Source organism: Eschrichtius robustus, chromosome 16 (genome assembly GCF_028021215.1).
Source record: "Eschrichtius robustus isolate mEscRob2 chromosome 16, mEscRob2.pri, whole genome shotgun sequence".
In the NCBI taxonomy this organism is placed as follows: Eukaryota; Metazoa; Chordata; class Mammalia; order Artiodactyla; family Eschrichtiidae; genus Eschrichtius; species Eschrichtius robustus.
Window position 1 is genome coordinate 11,867,325 of NC_090839.1, and position 22,638 is coordinate 11,889,962.

Here is a 22,638-nt window from a genome sequence, read left to right on the forward strand (position 1 = left end):
ACTCTCCCGCCTGGGGACGATGATAAATATATGAATCTGTCCATTTGCTGAACACTGCGATTAGCAAGGATCCCAACTGCGGCAAAGTGGCAAAAATTCAGAGCAAATGACTGCAGACGCCATGTGACTAGTGTGAAAGGGCCCTTTGTTAACTTCCTTGCCAGAGCGGACAAAGCCAAATGACTGACTTCACATATTTAACGTTGCCACAAAGTTTAGAAGAAGGCTTACACCCTGCAGGATTTGCAGGAAGAAATACATTTCAACTCTTGGCTCCACTCCACAAGTCAAAGAGAGTCTGACATTTACTCTTGCTGTACAAGCAGTCACTTGTGTATCCTAAGAAAAAGCACCTTAGAAATTCCTAGCACTAGGCTCCCTGCTTAGACTGTGACATCCTCCAGAATAACCGTACAGCCAGGGAGACAAAGACTATTTTAAAAGTTGAGCATCATAAAACATCAAAACATTTAAACATTTCAGCAATGTTAAAACATTTCAGCAATGTTTTTTTTCTTCAAATGTGTATCCTTTTAGAATAAGTCCACAAGCTGGACAGTATACTTACCCTTCTACTCCTTGAATGTTTTTATCAAATATTTTCGTCATCTTTCGAAATCAGCTTATTTAGAACACATTCAGATCTATGTAATGCTCTTCCCTGGCGGCATGAATACTATTATGTGGATACGTCATGGTTAATTTAATGAATCCTTGATGGGTATTTAGACTGTTTCTATTTCTGATATTGAAAAAGCAACAACAAACATCCCTGTGCACAGACTAAATTCCTGATGGTAGAATCGCTGGGTCAAAGAGTATGTGCCTTTTAAATTCAGACTGATGCTACAAATGACTCTCCAAAAAAGATGGCATCAATGTATATGCCCATCAACAGGGCCTATTTTCTATACGTTTGTGCCAGAAGTGGGGAATCACCAAACTTAAAATCTGATGGGTACAAAATAGAATTTGATGGATGTTTTGCTTCACATTTCCTTATGGTGAGAGAGTCTTCCGCCATGACTTTCTGAGAAGGGTGCTGTGGAAACAATACCCACTGGGCCAGGAAGAGACAGACCGCTTCTAGACGCACTTCTTAGCCATGAGACGGTGCTCGGGTCATGTGACCTGAGACTCCCTGTTTGTGGAATGAAGTCTCTGCACAGCTTGCGCCCGACTCCCAGCACGTGACAGTGTGGAACTGGTGCTGCGAAATGAGACAGCCCACAGAAATGCCAGGGGAGGTGCTGATGATGACAGGCAGAGCACAGCCACTTGGGGGCTGGCGTGAAGGGACAGTGTGGGAGTGGTTCCTTCACTCCCAGGTGTAAACTAGGGGCAGGTACATGACGGGTTCATCAGACTGTGATGCATAACTGAAACTGCTTAAGAGAAACAGTCCTCACGGTGTGGCCCAGGCCAGCGATGACACCTCTAATTCAGGATTTGCCTGAGACACGTCCTTCAAGATGCTCTTGTGAACAAAGGATCCTGTGGACAAGTTTGGGAAATGCTGTCACTCTGTCTCTCTCTTAGAAATTCCCAATGCACGTTGGCGGAAAAGTCTCACAAGTTCAGAAACTTGTTAAACTTTATTTACCCCAGGATTTCCCAAACTGTTTTTTGACTATGGAGTCTTTTTTCACTTAATTCTCATCAATATCAGTTCCAAGGAACCTATTTTTTAGAAATGTCACTTTCATATATTGCGAATACATGAGTCTCAAAATGTTCGTTATTAGCAGTTCTCATTATTTTTTGGTCTTAAAATTATAGGCATCGAAAGTTCCATTTGTTAGGTCTTAGGCTTACTTTATGGATGTGAAAGCCAGAGTAACAAACAAAAGCTAAGGGAGTGCAGTATCTGGCTCTGAGGAATTCTGCGGCCTCCTCTGTCAGGGAAAATCTCAACGGACTCCTGGAACAGGCTGAGGGAGAACAAGTAGCTCTGGGTAGGCCCACGTGGGACCACACAGAGGCAGAACTCACCGCACAAGAAGGCCACAGTCCGGAGGGTTTGCTGCATGAGGATCTGGGTGACTGGGGACAGGTTATGGTGTGTGTAGTGAGACATCACGATGCCTGAGAACAGGATGGCCATAATGCCTAGAGAGGGACAAAGGGGCAAAGTGCACAGACATGAAGAGAACAGAAAAGCACCTTCCATGTGATAGGCAATAATGCCTCAAACCTCCTACAAGACCCTGGAGCCTATAGTAGTAGGTGTTTTAAGAAAAAGGACGGGAAAATAACACCTGAGGCCTCCCAGAGGCTGCAGAGAACTGCTAAGGGCCCGTCTCTCTGGTAGCTTCATTACCGGCTGGGTGACTTTGGGCCAAGTTTCTTCCCCTCACCAAGCCTCAGTTTTCTCAACTGTACAGTGGGACTAATAGTACCCATGCTCATGGAAATGTTAGGAGGGTAATGCAGAGAAGCCATGAAAAGTGCCCTTCACAAGACCAGGGCAGAACAGGTGTGAGCCGTCACTATATCCATGTCATTCATGGATATAAGAGGGGCAGGTGAACCACTCTTGGGGCAGAAAGGGAACATAAGAATCTGGGTATGGAGAATGGGTGGATTTTTATTTACTTTGTCATACTTTAATTTTGAATTTTCCCCTAATCGCCATGAATTAACCTTATAATATGAAAAGAGAGATGTGTTATTAAAAAAAAAAAGTGATGTCTTTTCTTTAAAGGTCACCATGAGAGAGTCTACAACTTTTGTTGTGTACTCAGGATTTGAGTTTCAACTTTCGTCCACTGCCCCTAATCACTGCTGAAGCCACTTCCATGGGTTTCCTCTCAGTGTCTCCCTGGCGAGGCAGAAGCTGAGATTTTTACAAAGCCATTAAACAAGCTGCCAAGATACATGAATTCCAAGTCAAACTTTATAAGCAAAAATTTAACTCACTTCTGCCATTTTGTAGAAACAGATTACTGGCTAACTTTCCATTTAAAAATGAGTGAAGCAGGGCTTCCCTGGTGGCGCAGTGGTTGAGAGTCTGCCTGCCAATGCAGGGGACATGGGTTTGGGCCCTGGTCTGGAAGGATCCCACATGCCACGGAGCAACTGGGCCCGTGAGCCACAACTACTGAGCCTGTGCGACTGGAGCCTGTGCTCCGCAACAAGAGAGGCCGCGATAGTGAGAGGCCTGCGCACCGCGATGAAGAGCAGCCCCCGCTTGCCACAACTAGAGAAAGCCCTCGCACAGAAACGAAGACCCAACACAGCCATAAATAAATAAATTAAAAAAAAAAAAAAAAAGAGTGAAGCAAAGGAGAATGTCCTACTTGGGAGGGCAGAAGCAAAGGAACTAGACAGGAAGTGCGCTTGGGGGACAGAAGTTTAGCTTTGATACCTGAAGGCTGGGTCTCTGCACAAGGAGACTCAAAAGGGGGCCCTGCTTCCAATTTCCCTCTTCCATTCCCAGAGCTGGTACAAGGCTTGGAAGAACGCCCTTGGTCTTTTGGTCCAGTGTTACCTGTCATCCATTTAAGTGCTCCCACTTTCAAGTGACAATCCTCTCCTTGGTCCTGCCATGGGCAGCGCATGTCTGGCGTACTAGCCTGACTTTTACACCCTAATCTTGAGTTGAGGAAATATATGCACAGGAGTCAAAGAGATGTCTTTATATCTGACTGTACATAAATGAAGTTTTTTTTTTCTTTTTGGTGCAACAAAGTTTGTTTTGGCAGAAAACAAAATGACTGAAAAACGCAGAATTGCGTTGGAGACATTTCAACTGCTAAGCCTGCTGTGTAAACAATACCTTACAAAACAGAGGAAAACCCTGCTCTTTGTGGTGCCCAACAGGTATTGGCTGGCCGGAGAGATAGCAGTAGCTGGAACGTGTTATCTCCTAGCCCTCTTGGGAAACAGCAAATTCCTTTGCTCTTTCATTTTTCCCAAAAAGGAGGCCAGACAGGGAAATTCCAGCAACGCTGCCCACGAGCCACACCCGACGAGCCTGGAGAAGGGAAAGGAGAGGGCAGGAGACTTCTTTACTTGCTACTTTAGAGCAGTGGGAAGACTCTGGAAGTCACGAGTCGCTCTGAGCCTCTGAGCCTCTGCTCCGCTAGATAAAACACACGATAACAACACCTCCGCTGTCCCCTCAATTCAAACACACGATAACAACACCTCCGCTGTCCCCTCAATTCATCTGCTCTTCTCAGTAAGTTCCTGCAGGCGACCACCCGAGAGCTTCTCCTTCCTGACTCTGCACCTAGACCACAGACGCCACAGGGAACGTGAGGGGAAACAGAGGGAGAGACCAGAACCGTGGAGGTCGGGGGAGGAGCACGCGGCACAGCACACTTCAGTTTCTATGGACTTGCTCCTCAGCCTCTCTCTGCCTTCTGTGCAGTCCAATGCTAGAGACGGCTCTGGCTTCTGGGCTCTCAAAGGGCTTTGTTTCACCAGCCTGCTTCAAGAAGGGTTATCAATTCACTGCAAAGCTGAGGCTTTGGAGTTCTTACCCTGAAGGGAAAGTCAACCCCAGAGAAGCCTGAACCACTTAAGCTGTGAATCACAACCGCTTAAGTTGTGACAGGAGTGGCCTTCTGCCCACGTCATCATTCTGCCCACAGAACGAGGTCGTCATAGCTCACGGGAGTCCCGGCATTGAACAGCCACTCCAGAAAGCCAAAGGTTCTGGGAAGTCAGCTCTGACACTGAAACGTGGAACTTCTCGTGGGACTGAGCGTCAGGAGAGGCCACTGCCAGAGCGCCAGCAAGCCTTCCTCCACAGAAAACAAGGAGACAGGCTCAAGGCAGAAGGGGTCTGGCTGGCCGCTTTAGTCTGGTGCACTACAGGCCAGGGGTTGGAAACCCAAACTCCTCAGGGGACAGACAATAAAAATAAAGATAAAAACAATAAGTGGGTGAGTGGCACATGGGCAAAGAAGGCACAAGCCCATCTATAAAGGGCTGATGGCAGCCCTGTGGATGGGGGCCTAGTGCTGACCAGTCTTCCTTCTGGTTTTTGAGAAACTCCAGAAATCTGTTTCTTATGGGAAATCTTCCAACTTTTTGTTTTTTTTTGGCCGTGCCGCACAGCTTGCTGGATTTTAGTTCGCTGACCAGGGATCGAACCCCGGGCCCCTGGCAGTGAAAGCAGCGAGTCCTAACCACTGGACCGCCAGGGAATTCCCGGAAATCTTCTGACTTTTAACGACAGCAACTAATTCAAATGTTTAAACATTTTCTGTAGAGATAAACAAATCCCATTTGGGGGCTGAATTTGGACCATATAGAAACGGGCCCTCTGGCCAACAAAAGAGTGACCAGCCAGCCACGACCCTCATGCCAGTCTAGTCTGGGGTCGGGGGAACTCTCAAATCCCGGGGGCTAAAGGAAAGAGTCAGGGTCAGCAGTGGGTACAAAAGCCGCAGGGACAGCTTAAGTGTTTGCCCTACGTGCCCTCCCTAAGCCCAGGTGACTTTACCACCCAGACGACCCTCACCCACTGCAGCTGCCCCCGGCATAGGCTGCAAAGACACTGAAGGGGAAACCGGTCCAGCAGGCTCGCTCCTGGAGATAAAAGGCCTGGGGATTTAAAACATGCCCTGGAATGAAGAATCCTCATATATTTACTTCTTTCAGAAGGCAAAATCATTTAAGGAAGTAGACAGCAGTGCAGCAAACGGTCAGCCTCTTAGAAGGAAGGCAGGAAGAGAAGAGAGGGAGGGAGGAGGGAGGAAATCCATTTCTAGTCTCAGTTAAATCCATTGTTTCAAATGTAATTAAGGAATAAAGGGATTCAAATCCAAAAGGCAGGAGTTGAAAGGGCATTGTGTACAATTTCTATTGCACTGAACTTTACTGTGGGTAAAACACGATGTACTTCTTGAAGGCTGAGTCAGGCCATAGTCAGTTTTCTTTGTTAATTACCCAATAAGGAACATATTTTGCTATAAAACATCTGAACTCAGAGGTAAAGAGTAAAACAAGACTCTCCATTCACACCGCCTGCCCAGAGGTGACTACTATTAACAGTTCAACATGCAGATTGCCAGCTCTTTTACTATGCCATTATAAAGTTTATCTGTCTTTAAAAAAGTAATAAACAGGGTCTTCCCTTGTGGCGCAGTGCAGGGGACACGGGTTCGAGCCCTGGTCCGGGATGCCGCAGAATGACTGGGCCCGTGTGCCACAACTACGGAGCCTGCGCTCTAGAGCCCGAGAGCCACAACTGCTGAGGCCCGCGCGCCTAGAGCCCAAGCTCCGCAGCAAGGGAGGCCACCGCAATGAGGGGCCCGCACACCGCGGCGAAGGGTAGCCCCCGCTTGCCGCAAGTAGAGAAAGCCGCGTGCAGCAGCGAAGACCCAACGCAGCCCAAAAAAGAAATAAATAATAAATAAATTTATTTTTAAAAAGTGATAAATGGTATCATATTACAGATATGACACGTATTACTGGCACGGTGATTTTTAAAAAGTCCTCCGACACTTGGCTTTGCATGTGTAACAGAACGCCAACTCCTTCCCAGGCCTACAGAGCCCTGCGGGACGGGGGGTCCTCGCCCCTGTGTCAGCCACGCCATCTTCCTGCTCTTCCTGGAGCAAGCCAAGCTCCCTCAGGTCTATCTGGGACTCTCGGCACCTGCTGCTCCCGCTGCCAATCGCTCCCTCCCCAGAGCCTCCAGCGCTGGCTCCTGTTCACCACACAGGTCTTAGCCCCAGTGCCACCCCTTTGAGGACGCCTTCCTGACTCGCTACCTCATAAGGTTCCTGCCCCCGTGACACTCCATCACATTACTCTGATTTCTTTTTTTCACGTCACTTTTTTTTTTAAAATTAATTAATTAACTTATTTATTTTTGGCTGTGTTGGGTCTTCGCTTCTGTGCGAGGGCTTTCTCTAGTTGCGGCGAGCGGGGGCCACCCTTCATCGCGGTGTGCGGGCCTCTCACTGTCGCGGCCTCTCTTGTTGCGGGGCACAGGCTCCAGACGCACAGGCTCAGTAGCCGTGGCTCACGGGCCCAGTTGCTCCGCGGCATGTGGGATCTTCCCAGACCAGGGCTCGAACCCGTGTCCCCTGCATTGGCAGGCAGATTCTCAACCACTGCGCCACCAGGGAAGCCCTCACATCACTTCTTACTACCTGAAATTACCCTATGTGTTTGCTTACTTGCTTATTATCTCGCTTCTGCAGGCAGAAACCTGATCTTGTCTTGTTTATTACTGTACCTCTGAAACCAAGGAGTGTTCTCGGCACAGGGTAGGCATTGAATAAATATTTGCTGAATGGATGAGTGAAAGGAGGTTTTTCTTTTTCTTTTTTAAATTTAATTAATTAATTAATTAATTAATTTTTGTCTGCTTTGGGTCTTCGTTGCTGCACGCGGGCTTCCTCTAGTTGCGGCGAGCGGGGGCTACTCTTCATTGCAGTGCGCAGGTTTCTCATTGTGGTGGCTTCTCTTTTTGCGGAGCACAGGCTCTAGGTGTGTGGGCTTCAGTAGTTGTGGCACGTGGGCTCAGTAGTTGTGGCTCGCGGGCTCTAGAGCACAGGCTCAGTAGTTGTGGCGCACGGGCTTAGCTGCTCCGCGGCATGTGGGATCTTCCCAGATCAGGGATCGAACCCGTGTCCCCTGCATTGGCAGGCAGATTCTCAACCACCGCGCCACTAGGGAAGCCCCAGAGTGGCACTTTTATTATGTCTACTTCATATGAAGAAGTGGAAGCTCAGAGTGGTTAAGTCTGCTCTCAGAGGTTACACAGCTAATGAGAGGTGGAGTTGGGATTCAAACCGAGTCTGTCCAGTGCCCTTAACCGCTGTGTTCTAGACACACAGATTTAGGTAAATGATTCTTAGGGAGAGTGTCCTGTTTGGTGGTCCTGGTAACCACTTAGTCCTTTGTGACAGTCAGGAAAAGCAGAGCACAAAGAGGAAGGAGGGGACAGCACCAAAGTCACCTTTTCTGTTTGTACCCTTACAGTAACAGGGTGAGCCTCCCCTTCTCTGAAAACCCTGCGTGACAAACATCCCACCGGCAGAGTGTGGGCAGAGCCAGCCCGTCACCCAGAGGTGGACGCGTGTGTTCTTGGCTTGCATGTGCTCTTTTTGGCCCCATTAGCGTGCACGGCAGAGGTCCCTAAGGAAACGAAACCCCTACAAATAGAAAACACTGCCTCTCTGAAGAAAAGACAAGAAAAACACTCCCTGGTTTTAATCACAAATTTCAAATGGATGCATGAAATATATCTTTGCCACCAGGTACTCAGTGTTCATCTCAAAGGGGTGGGGAATGATCTAGAAAAACAGACGTAAAAATAGCTAGGCTAGAGCCAAATGACTTACAGGTAGTGGTAAGTGCCAAAATTCAGGAAAGATAAGAGAGGGAACAGGATGGCAGATACTGGGATGAAATTATCCAAGAGAACTGGCTTGGGATTAAAAACAAACGAGACCTTGAGGTTTACAAAGTTCTCCAGAGAAAATGGCCAGAGTCCTCTCTGCCTCCTCCTTGGCAAGACCTGCTCACAGAGAACCCATGTGTGACGCCAGACAGTGACCTGAGGGAAGGAGAATTCTGCTCAGCAGCAGAGGAGGAACAGAAAAAAATATTGCAAGAAACTGATAAAAACGTACTACATTTGATAAAAGCCATAAACTTACACAAACTATAAACCCACGAAGTTCAACAAATCCCAAGAGGAATATAAGGAGAACCACACCAAGGCACATCAAAATCAGACTGCCACAGGCCTGTCAAAATGGCTAGTTTTTAAAATTAAAATAAGTGTTGATGAGGATGTGAAGCAGCTGAAACTCTCTCATACATTCTGGTGGGAACGCAAATGGCCCAGTCACTCTGTAAAACACTCGGCAGTTTCTGATTAAGCAAAATATACACCTACCGTAAGACCCAGCAACCTTACTTACTCCTAGGTATTTATCCAAGATAAATGAAAATACGCATATTAATAGCCAAAATCTGGAAAAGTCCAAATGTCCTTCAAAGGGTGAATGGAAAAACCGGCTCAATAAGAAGGTAAAACTACTGATACAGCAAAAATGTGGTGTCTCTCAAGAACATTATGAAAACTGAAAGAAACAAGTCACAAAAGACTAAAAACTACATGATTCCCTTTATATGACATTTATATTCTGGAAAAGGCAAAACTATAGTGGAAGAATGCAGGTCAGTGGGTGCCGGGGCCCAGGGACGGGCTAAGGGATTGACTGCCCTTGGCAGTCTGACCCCATCCTTTGACTGAAGGCCCTTCAGAGGGCTTGTTTTGAGAGAGAGGCAACACTGGAAGAGATGTTTTGATCTCTGCTACAGGATGGCGGGTAAAGAGAACAGGCGACCGTGACAACACTGAGTTCCTGGATCCAGGCAGGTCTGAATTCAGATGCATCCCTAGAGAGCCAGTTAGTCCCCTTTATTGCTTAAGCTCTTCTGAGTTGTGACTGTCTCTTATGATTGAAAGTGACCCAATCGACATAACCTTTCACCAGGCAGGACAACAGACCATCAAGCCCAGCATTTCAACACTCTCCGTCACTTACCTGAGAGTGAGATTCCTTCTGCGAGCCCATATGGAAGATAAGCGAAAATGATCATCATGCCAAACTCCAAGGAAGGCGTTTTCCTCAAGTCAATATGCTTTAGCACGTAAATGACAATTGTCAAGGAAAAAGAATCAAAGGACACTTACGGGTGATCTAGAGAAGTCACAAAACTGCTGCCTTCCAAATAGAGAAGGTAAACAATGGATACAAAGATTTGGGAACATCTCAAGGTAACAGGTGAAAATTTGTCATGATGGATTTTTTTCTTTGCTGGGAGACTCTTGTTTTAAGGAAGGGAATCTGACAAAATACTAAGAGATGTAAATTCCTGAGACAAACGGTAGGGGAAAACTAAAGTCACCCTAAGTCATTTCATTTGGAAATGCTGACTTGGAGGGCTGGGAGCCACGGGGTGCGGGGGGCGGGCGGGCTGTGGGGAGCTGGGGCTGCAGACAGACTGAGGACAGCCCACACTGCCAGGCCCCTTCCAGGGCCGTGTCCCTCTTCCACTCCTCTGACGACATCAGCTGAGGTCACTAACGGGGTTTCCAGAATCCTGGGGATCAATGCCCCATTGAAGGACCTTCTCTCCTATTCCTGGACATTTATAAACTCATGTTCCTGTGAAAGGAGAATCTTCCACGTATTCAAATGTTGTTCACATGCCTGTGCTGGAGCCCACAGCACCCATTTACTGGGGCTTCATTAAAGAAGATGCTCTCCCCACCCCTCCGCTCTTTTAAAGAAAGAGATAAATAAAGAGGAAAATACTGAACTAGAAAAAGTTTTCTTTTCCATTCCGTTTATTGATACAATATGAGAAGCTGTCATCTGGCTCAATAGCGCCTTGAGACTTCTGGACATAGGGACTGAAGGGAAAATTCAACAGGATGGCAGACAAACACGCCTGTCTCAGGCAGAAGAGGCTTTCCTGGCCGGCCATCTGTGAAACAAACTGCTGGCGGAGGAGGGCCAGGTGGCCATCTCCCCAAGATGCATGCAGGCTTACGCTCACACAGAAATGGTCTGGTGCCTATTCCTGTTTTAAACGTGACAAATTTTCTACAGCAATAAAGGTGTCGGCGGCCTTAACAAGTCTCTTGGCTTCTGTGGCTGGAAAAGCTTATGGGTTGTTAAGCCACAAAATCAGTGTGAATAACTTAGATGGAGCTCACTTTGAAAGTCTCTTTTCTGGTTCTTCCAGATAAATACTTTCAGTGGCATAGAGATTTTCTCAATTTGACATTTTCTAAGGAAATTAATTTCCGATTTTCTTAATGTGAAAAGTGAGACAGCAGAAAAGGAAATTCATCTGAATGCAGTTATCACACTCTGGGAACTGAGAAGACCCCAAAGTCAGATCTGATATTCAACAGTGTACATGTTTTTTAAGCTTTGAAAAGTGATATCCTAAATTTCACATGTTAAATTTTAAAATCCTTGAGTTTAAATTAAAGTGTTCTTCAAACCAGAACTAAGCATAAAAATCCTCCTTAAATACGACTTTAGACTAAAATTGGTCCCCTTAAGGAACCGGAGAAAATGACGAGAGATGGATGTAATTAGGAATAATCTTCTCAGCCACGTGTGTTCATCATATTAAAAGGATATTAATGCAGAGATTAAGCCAGTGAGAGTGCCGAGTGCTGCTGAGCCAAAGAACATTTTGAGGAAGTAGCCAAGGGCTTGTAAAAATGTTTGCCACCCACTGACATCTGACATATTTTTTCTTGTTAAACCTTCAGCTGTGCTAGGAAATAAAAGAAAAAAAAAGAAAGAAGTTAAAATGTTATAGACAAAGTTATTAGAAATTAACTTAGAACTCAAAACTTATTTCTGGCTTATTCTCTCATTCATTCATTCATCATTCAACCCGTTAGTCAAACACTTATTTGTTCACCTACTTTGTTCCAGGCACTGTGTTAGTTTCTGGGGGTTCAGAGATGAGAGCAGGTGCCTGCCCTTAGGGAACTCTATAGTCTAATGAGGGAGGAAAACAAGATGGAGGGCTTCCCTGGTGGCGCAGTGGTTGAGAATCCACCTGCCAATGCAGGGGACACGGGTTCGAGCCCTGGTCCGGGAAGATCCCACATGCTGCGGAGCAACTAAGCCCGTGCGCCACAACTACTGAGCCTGTGCTCTAGAGCCTGTGAGTCACAACTACTGAGCCCGCGTGCCGCAACTACTGAAGCCCACGCGCCTAGAGCCCGTGCTCCGCAACAAGAGAAACCACCGCAACGAGAAGCCCGCGCACCACAACGAAGAGTAGCCCCCGCTCACCGCAACTAGAGAAAGCCCACACGCAGCAACGAAGACCCAACACAGCCAAAAAGAAAAAGAAAAAAAAAAAGAAAGAAAAAGAAAAAAAAAAACCCCACAAGATGGAAACTAGGACCATCTCAGGAAAGAGCAAAGAGCTGTAGGAAATACACGGTGGGCATCTAACTCAGACTGGTGGGGGTCAAGGAAGGTTCTTTATGACACATAGGCTGGGTTTCAATTTAGGACAGAGAAGAGTTAACCAGGTGAAGAAATAAGGGAATGCACCCAAGGCAGAGGGAAGAGCATGTGGGGAGGTAGGGAGCCCCAAAATACTAGCAGCGTATCTAGGAGCAGGAGATTACACCGATGACTGTGGACAGAACACAGGAACTGGCTGTTGGGGGAGGGGGCTGGTGGGGAGGACAGTGGTAGAGTAAGGCAGGAGCAGCAGGCAGGGCCAGGCCCCATGAAAGGCTTTCGATGAACCAAGCTAAGGAGTTGGTGTTTCATCCTGAAGGCCCTGGGGAGTCACAGGGAGTGTTTTCAGTGCAGGGTGGGCGTGGGGGAGTGGGGATCCTGTGGGATAAAACCCGAAACTGAGGCTGTGGCACGAAGTCAGACTAGAATGGAGCCTCCTAAAGAAGAAATATCAGTGGGTAAGGCCCAGAGTGGGGATTTGGGAGGAGACATCAAGAGGAAGAATTGAAAGGACTTTCCTTTCACTGCTACAGAGCAAAGAAAAATGTCAGCAGCCATTAAATTCAACTGTTGGTTTTATCCCCAAAGGTAAAACCATTACACCATTAAAATAGTTATTCTCATTCAATATCCTCCTCCTGCTGATTCCACCTTCTCTCAAATCCATCCACTTCTCTCCCTCCCTCCCCGACTATCCTCCAGCTCAGGGCTTCTGCCTCGCGGATCTCTCTCTATATACATCCTGCTCTTCCTAGGAGAACCCATTCTCTACTCAGGGGCCTGAACGATCCCTTGAAAATGCACATCTGATCGAGTTATTGGCCTGTTCAAAACCCCCCGTCAGTCTCCTGCTGCTTTCTGGGGGAAGCTCAGCCTTCTGAGCCTGACCGACTCCTCCCACCACACCTCCCACCCCACCTCCTCCTCATTCGGGCCGGCCTCCACTGTCACCGACACCTCCCCGTAGGTCGTAGGTCATAGGTCACTCTTTCTGGGCTCCAGCTGACTCTGGCTTGTTCTCAGAACCCAGGGTCAGTGACACTCCCTCAGGGACACCTGCCTTCACATGGGCCAGCCCATTTACAGGCTCTCCTGGTGCCTGACTTCTCCACAGCACGTGGAACTAGTGAATCATTCCATGAGAACCATGCCTGTGTCCACCTTGTTCACTGCCATATGTCCAGGGCCTAAGCAGAGCCCAGCACACAGAAGATACTCAACAAATTTTTGCTGAATCAGTAAACAAAACAAAGAATTGTCAATAGTAATGTTCAGCTTCATTAATCTGCGTTTCATGAACTGGTATAATTTTAAAGCAGGATAATTTGTGATAAAAGGGTGGCTTGGTCAGATAACCTCAGCCTTTTGTGGTGATTTACAGCATAATATAACATAATAAAGGTTCTGAGAAGTCCCGCAAAAAAAGAAAACCAACTTTTTTCACATAAAAGTTTTCTAAACTCACCCCAATAGCCCCATTCCCTTTCTTTCCCAGCAGATCCCATGTTAACATCCCAGCTTGGGGAAAGCTGGGAACCAACAAGGTTCTTACTGGGAAAGTACTTTTGAAGGCTAAGATCACCTCTAGGTCCCAAAGGGATCCGTGGGCCACAAGCATAGCATCCAGCCCCCACCTCATTTCATTACCACAGCTGGGACACTGGCTGGTGTCACTGCTTTCTTTTCATGCAAAGGAGACTGAGGCCTAAAGAAACTGGCTAACTGGGTGAGGTCACACCAATGGTTAACAGCAGACCCAGGGGCGCGGCCAGTGGTTTCTGAACTCAAGATAAATGAAGGTATATTTCGGACTCTTTCTAGCCTGGAAATGTTGTGCATTTTATTTTTTCAGGTCACGTTTCTCACACCTTAAAGAATAAAAGACAATGTTGCTTCAGGATCCATTTCATGAGCTTTAGCTGCAGCTGCAGAGAACAAAAGGTTTCCTCTACCACAATTATTGTAAGAATAGATTGTCACAGTAACAAATCAAAGCTAAAAATAATTTAATTAAGGTTAATGAAGAAACAGAAGATACTCAGCTTTCTGGCACTTACGAAAGTGAAAACATTAAAAAAGAGGTAATTCATTCACACATTCAGTTACAAAGATCAATGTATCATCATCAGATCACTCTGAAAAACAAGATGTGATTCTTCCCTGTAACCAAGGAAAGCTGACAACACCTCCCCCTACACTGCAAAAACAAGGCAGTCCTACCACATCCCCTTTCTCCCCCATCTCCCGCTTTTACCTGAAAATGCCTATGGACTCACAGGACAACCCATCTGAGTCAGAGACTTAGGTCAGTGACTCCCACCCCAGCCTGTGTACCGGTAAGTAGTGGAGGTGAAGGCTGGAAACCATATATGCATGTGGCCCACTGATTCAATTTTGGAAACTGTCATCACAGGTGAGCTTGGCCTTCAAAAGCAGTATTCCAGGAAGAATGTATGGCTAGTTACAATGACTCCATCCTTTCTCATTTTAAAAAGAAAGTATCTCCTAACCTTTGGCCTTTTTGTGGCAAAGGAGACCTGGGAAAGCTCAGAAAAGATCCTACTTCTGACAGATTTAAGAAAAAAATAAATTAGAGACAAGGCAGTTGAGTTTAGCTCCTCATGTATAAGAATAACTCATGATGTCACCTCCAATTTGGGCACAATTCCTTATCACAAATGTTCAAATGCACAACCAGGACACAAGATAAAGGTAAAAACCAGAAAACTGAGACGCTTTCAAAGTAGATCTTAAGAAAAAATATCAGATTTTTTAAAAGCTCTTACAGCATGATATATGATAATTTCCTAATAAAGCTATAGAAATTTTTGCTAAGAGAAACATGAAAAAGCCAACAATAGGGAACTGGTCAAATAGATCACAGTAAATCCATAAATAGATCACAGTAAATCCATAGAAAGAATACTCTGCAACTAGTTAAATGATGTTATGAATATAAATGATGTTTATCAACTCCATTCAATGGAAAAGTTACAATACAGTATATACCCATCTAAATAAATTACATGTACCTTCTACCAAATTGTTAACTGTAATTATCTCTTGGGAGTTACAATGCTCGTATTTTTTTTTCTTTTCTTTCTTTGTGAGTTTTCTAAATTTTATATGCAGAATATATGTATTATTTTAGAATATATACATATGTTTTTGTTTTGTTTAAGGGTCTGCTGAGCACCTCTTTCAATTAAGCAACATTTGGTAAGTTCTTCCTGCAAAAGCAGGACAAAAACAGGACAAACAATAGCTGGGGGACAGGAGCAGAAGAGGAAAGGATCTCACATTAACCGATGGCAGATGCTTTTCACATAGTATATTTAACTACTCAATCCTCAAATCCAATTCTAGGCTGAGGCATTATCACCCTCACTTTACTGTTGAGACACCTGTGGCTCAGAGAGGTTAAGGAGCTGACCCAGGGTGTCACACAGCTATGAGTGGCCATCACTGGGACTTGAACCCAGGTCAGCCTGACCCCAAGACCTGGGCTCTTTCCATGATAAAATGTTCTTTTATTCCAACATAAGAATGCTGAATATAGTCTATAGTAAGGCTTTTAAGAAAACCACAGAGTGGTTATGCTTTGCAAGGAATCCCACAACAAAGGAAACAAGTCCAAAATCAAAACGGAAAAACTATTCTTTAACAGAACACATAATGGCCCCTAAAATTCTCTTAGCTCATCTCTGATACATTGTCCAGGGCTCTTTTCTCCAACTGCTTTGACTGTCTATACCTTCTTGTTTTTTGGTAAAACTGTCTGGGTCTCCTGCCCATACATGAACACCACAAACCTGGCCAAGAAAATAGCAAGGAAATAGCCCCGCATCCGACAAATGGATTTGAGATGAACTTAGACTCATTTGCTTTTCCCAATGACTTCTTGACATTTTATGGCTCGTCTTTAACTTCTCAGATCCTATCAACAAGGGCAGTATACCAATGAACAACTGAAAAAGAGCTGCAATTTCCAAAGTAGCTTTCACATAATAGCATCTTAAGGCAGGATGCCTGTGAATATCACTACCGTACCTTACAGCTGCGGAAAGGAAGGTGACGTGCACCAGCTCACAAGTGGGAGAATAGGGCCTCTGTCACATGCTTTCATCTGGAACAATGCTGCCCAAATACTGATCCCTCAACTGGCTGCTCCATCATCATCTGGGGACTCACCCCAGACCTACTGAATCGGAAGCTCTCAGGGTGGCGCCTGGGAATGCTACATTTAATAAGCACCCCCGGTGATGCTGATGAGAAGCTGGGCTTTATTTATTTATTTAGGCCACACCCCATGGCATGGGGGATCGTAGTTCCCCGACCAGGGATCGAACCCACACCCCCTGCACTGGAAGAGTGGATGGAGTCTTAACCACTGGACCGCCAGCGAAGTCCAAGCTGGGTTTAGTTTAAAAGCACTGCTAAAAGGTAGATCCTAAAAGGCAGATTCTCCTCTAATCACCCTGGGCCTTGACAATATTCCTGGGGCACATCAAGGCTTGTCAGGCCAGAAAGATGGAGAAGCAGTGAACCAATCACCCAGAGGATAAGCAAGTGTACACGCAGCTGCATGGAAATATCTGCCCCTCTGATACAAGGCCCTTTAGTTCCGTCACTTGAAGAAAGCACACTTACTTGGTCAGGACAATGGAGACTGCATCGTTGAGGATGCTCTCTCCAAAAACCAGCATGTTGAGCACCGGGTCCACATGAAGTGCATTGAAAATAGCAATAGTAGCCACTGGATCAACAGCAGAAATTAGGGAGCCAAACGCAAAACTGTCAAAGAGAAAAGGAAGGGGTAATTCTGTAATGCTTAACCCCTGGTCCACACAGTAAAACATTAAAGTCAAAGACTGTATGTAGTATAACATAACAGTACACACTGTAGCTGAAGGAACCACAGAAGATGGTGTTTTTTCTCCACTTAAAATACCTGCTAATTGACATTGTGGGTGGAGAAGTGAAAGTCCCACTCTACAAGTTGTTGTTATGAATGGCCTGGTTCTCCACTGAGAATACCAAGATTTTATTTTGACCAATGTCAGAGGGAAGACTTCTGCTTAAAAACATGACAGCCATCCCAGCCTTCTTGGTCAGAGCAGCTGGAACCATGGTGGCCCGGAGGGCCTCCCCTAAACGGCCCATGTGCTCCTGGGTCTGACCTCTGCTTTGCCCCTTGCCACCAGGCCACTGGAGTGCCATCTGTGACCGATGCCAGCCTCCACTCAGATCTGCAACATCGAGGAAAGTGCCAAAAGTCAGCAGCAACTCCAGCCTGCTTCAGGAGCTGCGCAGCCTGGGAGGCAGACAGCGACACCAGTGCTGCCTACCGCCAGGCCAGCAGCTCTCGCCCCAGTACCCACGAGGGTCTAACTACCTCCGACAAGTGGCCATTAACTGCCTAATATGTTTCAAGCACTAAGGCTTTTTTTTTTTAAAAAACATTTATTTATTTGGCTGTGTCGGGTCTTAGTTGTGGCATGCAGGATCTTTGCTGCAGCGCGCAGGCTCCAGAGTGTGCGGGCTCAGTAGTTGCGGTGAGGGCTGAGTTGCCCCACGGCGTGTGGGATCTTCATTCCCTGACCAGGGATTGAACCTGAGTCCCCTGCATTGGAAGGTGGATTCTTAACCACTGGACCACCAGGGAAGTCCCAAGCCTTATAATAATAGCAAATATTTATGTGGCACTTACCACGTGCCAGGCACTGCTCTGAGCACTTTACATATAGTAACTCAATAATCCACAAAGCAACCGTATGAAATGGTACTAGTATTGCTCTGATTACATAGGAGAAACCTGAGGGACAATGAGGTTAAGGAACTTGCCCAAGGTCAGACAGCTAAGAGGTGGCAGAGCCCGGATCCAAACACAGGCCTTCTGGCTCAGGGTGGGTGCTCTTAGCCGCTACACTGGACACAGCAAAACCCGGAGGCCAAGGCCAATTTAGAAAAGGCGAGTGTTACACAGGAAGTCAGGGTGATGAGAGAAAGAGTAACATGGCGGGGTGGCGTGGAGGCATGGGAGTGGGGCCCACTTAGATCGGGGGTTCAGGAAAGGGGGGGGTCTTCTCTCTGAAGAAATGAGGCTTATTTAAACGAGGGCTTACCTGACAAGAAGCAGGTAGACAAGCCAAGACCTGGGGGCAGCGACCAGAGCAAGCTACCTCTGAGGTGGAGCAAGCTTGGCTGCCTGAGAAACAAAACAGTGAGCCTGGCAGCAGTGCAGGGAGGGCGAGTGGCTGGAAATGTTGGCGTCTGGGAGGGAGGCAGGGCCAGGTCACCCCGCGGGGCCTTGGGGGCCGCCTAAGGATCAGGACGATTCTTCTCGCAGCCCATTTGTCTTCTTCCCCTTAGAGTTCTTGCAAGCCCTTGTTGGTTCCCTCAGAAGGCCTCGCCTGGCACTGCTTTCCTTCCAGCTCAGCAGAATGGTTAGGTCTGCCCCCTTCCGCAACACAAGGAGCCACGACGGGACAGCCTCGGGTAGAGACGTGAGCCAGAGACCATCCACCTGCTTCCCGCCCTCACCAAGCCTGCGGTCTGGGAGGGGTGAGGCGCTAGCTGGCCTGGGGACTGGAGCGTGCTCTGTCCACCGTATGTCACCAGCAGCCTTCCACGAGCATCTGGCTCCGGGCTCAGTGAGGGGAGTGCTGGTGGCAAGGGACGCGTGGCTGCCCTGCCAGTTCCAGTTCTCTTCATAAATCGATAATCTGGCATACTGGTTTCCATGGTGGCACCCTGAGTTCGCTTAATGTGAATTCCTGCAGGAGAGCCTGCTCACTTCAAAGACGGCCTCAGCTCAGACTTCAGTTCCCGGACTTGCCCTGTCCTCACAGAGCTTGTCGCGTGCATTATGAGCTGTGACTTCACCTGCCTCTCACCTCACTGTGAGTGCCCAGAGATACCTGGGGAAGGCAGGCAGGAGGGAGGGATCGGGGAGGGAAGAAAAGGTAACTCCACCGAACAGCTGCCAACCCGGGAGGCCACGATTTGTTGGCAGCTGGCCTAGAGGTCCTTGCTCTGCAACCCACAGAGACTCCTCTCTCTCCTCTCCTTCTTTTACTCCCACTCTCATCACCCACAGCGACATAACAGAGGCCTCGAAGGAAGAAGAACGTCTAAAAAGTACATCTTGGGGACTTCCCTGGTGGTTCATTGGCTAGGACTCTGCGCTTTCACTGCCAAGGCCTTGGTTCGATCCCTGGTCAGGGAACTGAGATCCCGCAAGCTGTGCGGCAAGGCCTAAGTAAGTAAAAAAAAAAAAAAAAAAAAAAAAAAAGAAGTACATCCCAAAGCAGGGTGGGAGGAGCCTGGGAGTGTGCAGCGGGTTGTGTGCTGGGCTTGTGTGCTGGGCGACGACTCTGCGCGGCTCGCGGGCCCCTCCCTCCATCCCTCAGCAAGCACAGGGTGGACAGCACCCATGGCCCCAGTGGGTGTTACCAGCTCTGGTAACAGCACTCCAATTTCCCCTTGTGGAGCCAGGCCTCCTCCACTCTCCATCCCTGTATTGCGTGGGGCTCTAGGGGTAGGCAGGGGACCCAGGCCTGGTCGGAGGTCCATCGCCAGGCATTTTACCAGGACACCAGGAATTAGGTTGGCCCTTTTGGCAGGGACGGCGAGGGTGATGGTGAGCCAAAAGCCACTGGTGCTGCCACGTGGGGTGAGCGCGCCGGAGGATGACGTCGACCAGCGAATAGCTAAGACAGAGAGAGGAGAGGTTCCTGACATCACAGGCCCCCAGAGGCTGCCATGCAGGAAGCCATCACTCCGGGGACACTTCTGTTCTACAAGTCAACAAACTTCTTTTTTGCTAAAACGAGTTCGTGTTGGGTTTCAGTTGCACTGAAAGAGCCCTGACTGATGTTCTTTGTCATAGTTCCTGTGGCATCCTGAACTGAAAATCAAACAGCAGGAACTAGAAGATGGAGTGATGAATGGACAGAGGGATGGAGAGATGGAAAGATCTGTGGTTAAAGCAAATCCAGTGAAAACAGTGATTGTAGAATCTAGGTGGTCATGTGCGTGTCCACTGTACAGTGCTTCACCTTTTCTGTGTGTTTGAAATTTCCATAATAAAAAGTTGGGGGAGAAGTGCTTTGCATAAATTATGTAACACATTTAGCTTTGGCTGAGACTCTAAATTGGGGCACAATGTTTCTGACAGTGAACACGGAAAGTCTGAAATATGAACTGCCTGAATCATGGAGAGGTCTGAATATAAGCAGTCATTGAATCTTGCCCGCAGCTCTTCCACTTCACACCTTATGACCCAGTATTTTAAAAGGCCAGAAGCCAGAAGTTCAACTGAACAATGTGTTTTCTTTATTCCATCATTTCAAAAGACAGCAACGTCAACAAAACAAAAAGAAAACGGACTGGGGGACTTCCCTGGTGGCGCAGTGGTTGAGAATCCACCTGCCAATGCAGGGGACACGGGTTTGAGCCCTGATCTGGGAAGATCCCACAGGCCGTGGAGCAACTAAGCCCCTGCACCACAACTACTGAGCCTGCGCTCTAGAGCCCATGAGCCACAACTACTGAGCGCACGTGCCACAACTACTGAAGCCCATGCACCTAGAGCCCATGCTCTGCAACAAGAGAAGCCACCGCAATGAGAAGCCCCACTCGCCGCAACTAGAGAAAGCCTGTGTGCAGCAACGAAGACCCAACGCAGCCAAAAATAAATAAAATTTAAAAATTAAAAAAAAAAAAAAAGAAAAAGAAAATGGACTGGGATGGTGAAATAATTTAGGGTGTATCTATGAGTGGATTAGCTCTCCAGAGGAAACACCAATGAAGTAAAACCTTCTGTGCAAAAAAGTTATTTTTATGTTTCCTACTGTGCAGAGGTCCATGGGCCTCATGTTTGACCTGCATGGTGTTTTGAAAAATGGATTAAGTTGGCAACATTTAAAACAGGAAAATTCCCTATTAAAATCCAGAAACTTGGCCTCTTTTGGAAAAAAAACAATTAAGTATCTGGCAATCCTGGGCCCATGTTCCCACGTGGTAATTAGCAGGTGGAGCTAAGAGGTGGCTGTCCCCTTCAGACGATGGGCTCTCTGGCTCACCACTGTCACCACCTCCAGACACACACCTGGCCAGCTCCCCTCTGTGAAGGGTTCTGCCAGGCCCTGCAGCTGTGTGGGTTTGCGACCGCTGGCTAATTTCCCCCAGAGCACCCCCCATCTGTGGGACAGTCACTTTCTAACAGGAAAGGAAGCGTCTGGCCCACAGAGAGAAACTCCACCTGGTTCTTACTCTGCTTGTCTAAGGGCCAGTTCTTTCATTCCTCTCCTCCTGAACATCCCAACCTCCGGTTCAATTCAATTTCACAAGGATTTATCAAGCGTTTTTTGTATCTCTAAGCAGTTGCCCCCAAACAGGTTGAAGGAACGAATGCTGTGACATCTTCCTTTTACATCCACTGGGTTTTGAGCACTTCTTTTCAGTTGCAAAATACCTACAAAATGCAGGGCATCAGTTCTGCTCGGCTTCATGCTCCTTATGGAACAGGAATGTGACTTTCGATACTTGTTTGTATAGCAAGACTATCTTACAACAAAGGCTTTGAAATTTATGTCCCTGGAGAGAAAATGAGATTGGACTTGATGCTATCAAAGGCACATTTCTCACGAAAAGGGCTCCAAGATTCTAATCTCCAAGTTGCTGCTGAAGGCTGTAAGCTCTGGCTGGCCCCGTGAAAGGGACCCCGGGGCCGAGCACTGGGCCCCACTTCCGAGCTCCCCAGCGAAGCCACAAGACAGAGCCCAGTGCTCGGGGGAGAAACACAGAGCGAGGCTGCATTCTCACTGCGCTTCTCAGAGAGGGGAAACCAGGTCACGCTGTGTGTTGGCACTTTTTTAGCACTAGGCTTCCTAGGTTGCTTCTTGCTACGCCAATTATGGAAATTTCTGGATTGGGCTCCTAGACAGCAGGTCTGAGGGCCCAATGGAGTAGCTGCAGCCTGAGAAGGATGCCCACAACAGAGCACCTGCTTCCCCCTCCCCATCCCCACCGCCTTGGTGGGAATCCCAGAGTAAAGATTCACACCTCACCCCCAACTCCATCCCCAATCTATCAAGAAGACAACTTTTCATTATGGCCATTGCAAAGCCTTAGAAATGAGTTGAAGATGATTCTTAATAATAAAAGGACAATGGTGCAGTGTGCGGTGTGTGTGAGGTGGCAGTTAACTAACCAAGAGTTATTCCCTTCAAAGCTGAAACTAAATCATTTCCATCAGCAACCCTCTGACTGGAGATCTTCAAAATTCCTCAATATAGTTTTGATTCATTTCAGAGACACAAATTAATTCAGAGTAGATTCTACAGCAGAAATAGCCAGCAAAACGAAAAGACAGAATAAAGAAGTACCACAGCCAGGAATCAATGTGGAGAAAACTTGGCCCCAGTCTGAAAAGTAGCCACATGGGTGTTAGAGTATGAAAGGTTTACCTGTCTGTCATGTTGAGTTTAGAGATTACATCAGCCTGTAAAATAAAACACACAAACACACAGACACAAAAAAAAACCCCTGGAGAACAGCCAAGAAGATTAAAATGTCCATTAGTGCTTTATTACAAACTAATAAGGACATTAATCTTCAGTCCCCAAACCACTTGAAAAATACAGAA

General features: G+C 47.1%; 1 protein-coding gene across 4 annotated transcripts in view; it reads right to left on the reverse strand.

Annotated features, from left to right (window-relative positions):
• The window catches only part of SLC9A8 (solute carrier family 9 member A8), a 72,551-nt gene that overhangs the window by 15,339 nt on the left and 34,574 nt on the right, over positions 1-22,638 (reverse strand). For all 4 annotated transcript variants that reach the window (XR_011070537.1, XM_068525170.1, XM_068525171.1 and 1 more), the window contains 5 exons: positions 22,460-22,494; positions 16,638-16,781; positions 11,139-11,277; positions 9,525-9,630; positions 1,993-2,109 (listed from right to left, as the gene is read on the reverse strand). Coding sequence is in view for 3 of the 4 variants with exons in the window: in XM_068525170.1 (XP_068381271.1) it covers positions 1,993-2,109; positions 9,525-9,630; positions 11,139-11,277; positions 16,638-16,781; positions 22,460-22,494 (541 nt within the window). In the remaining variant the exon portion in view is untranslated. The remainder of the gene's footprint in view (positions 1-1,992; positions 2,110-9,524; positions 9,631-11,138; positions 11,278-16,637; positions 16,782-22,459; positions 22,495-22,638) is intronic.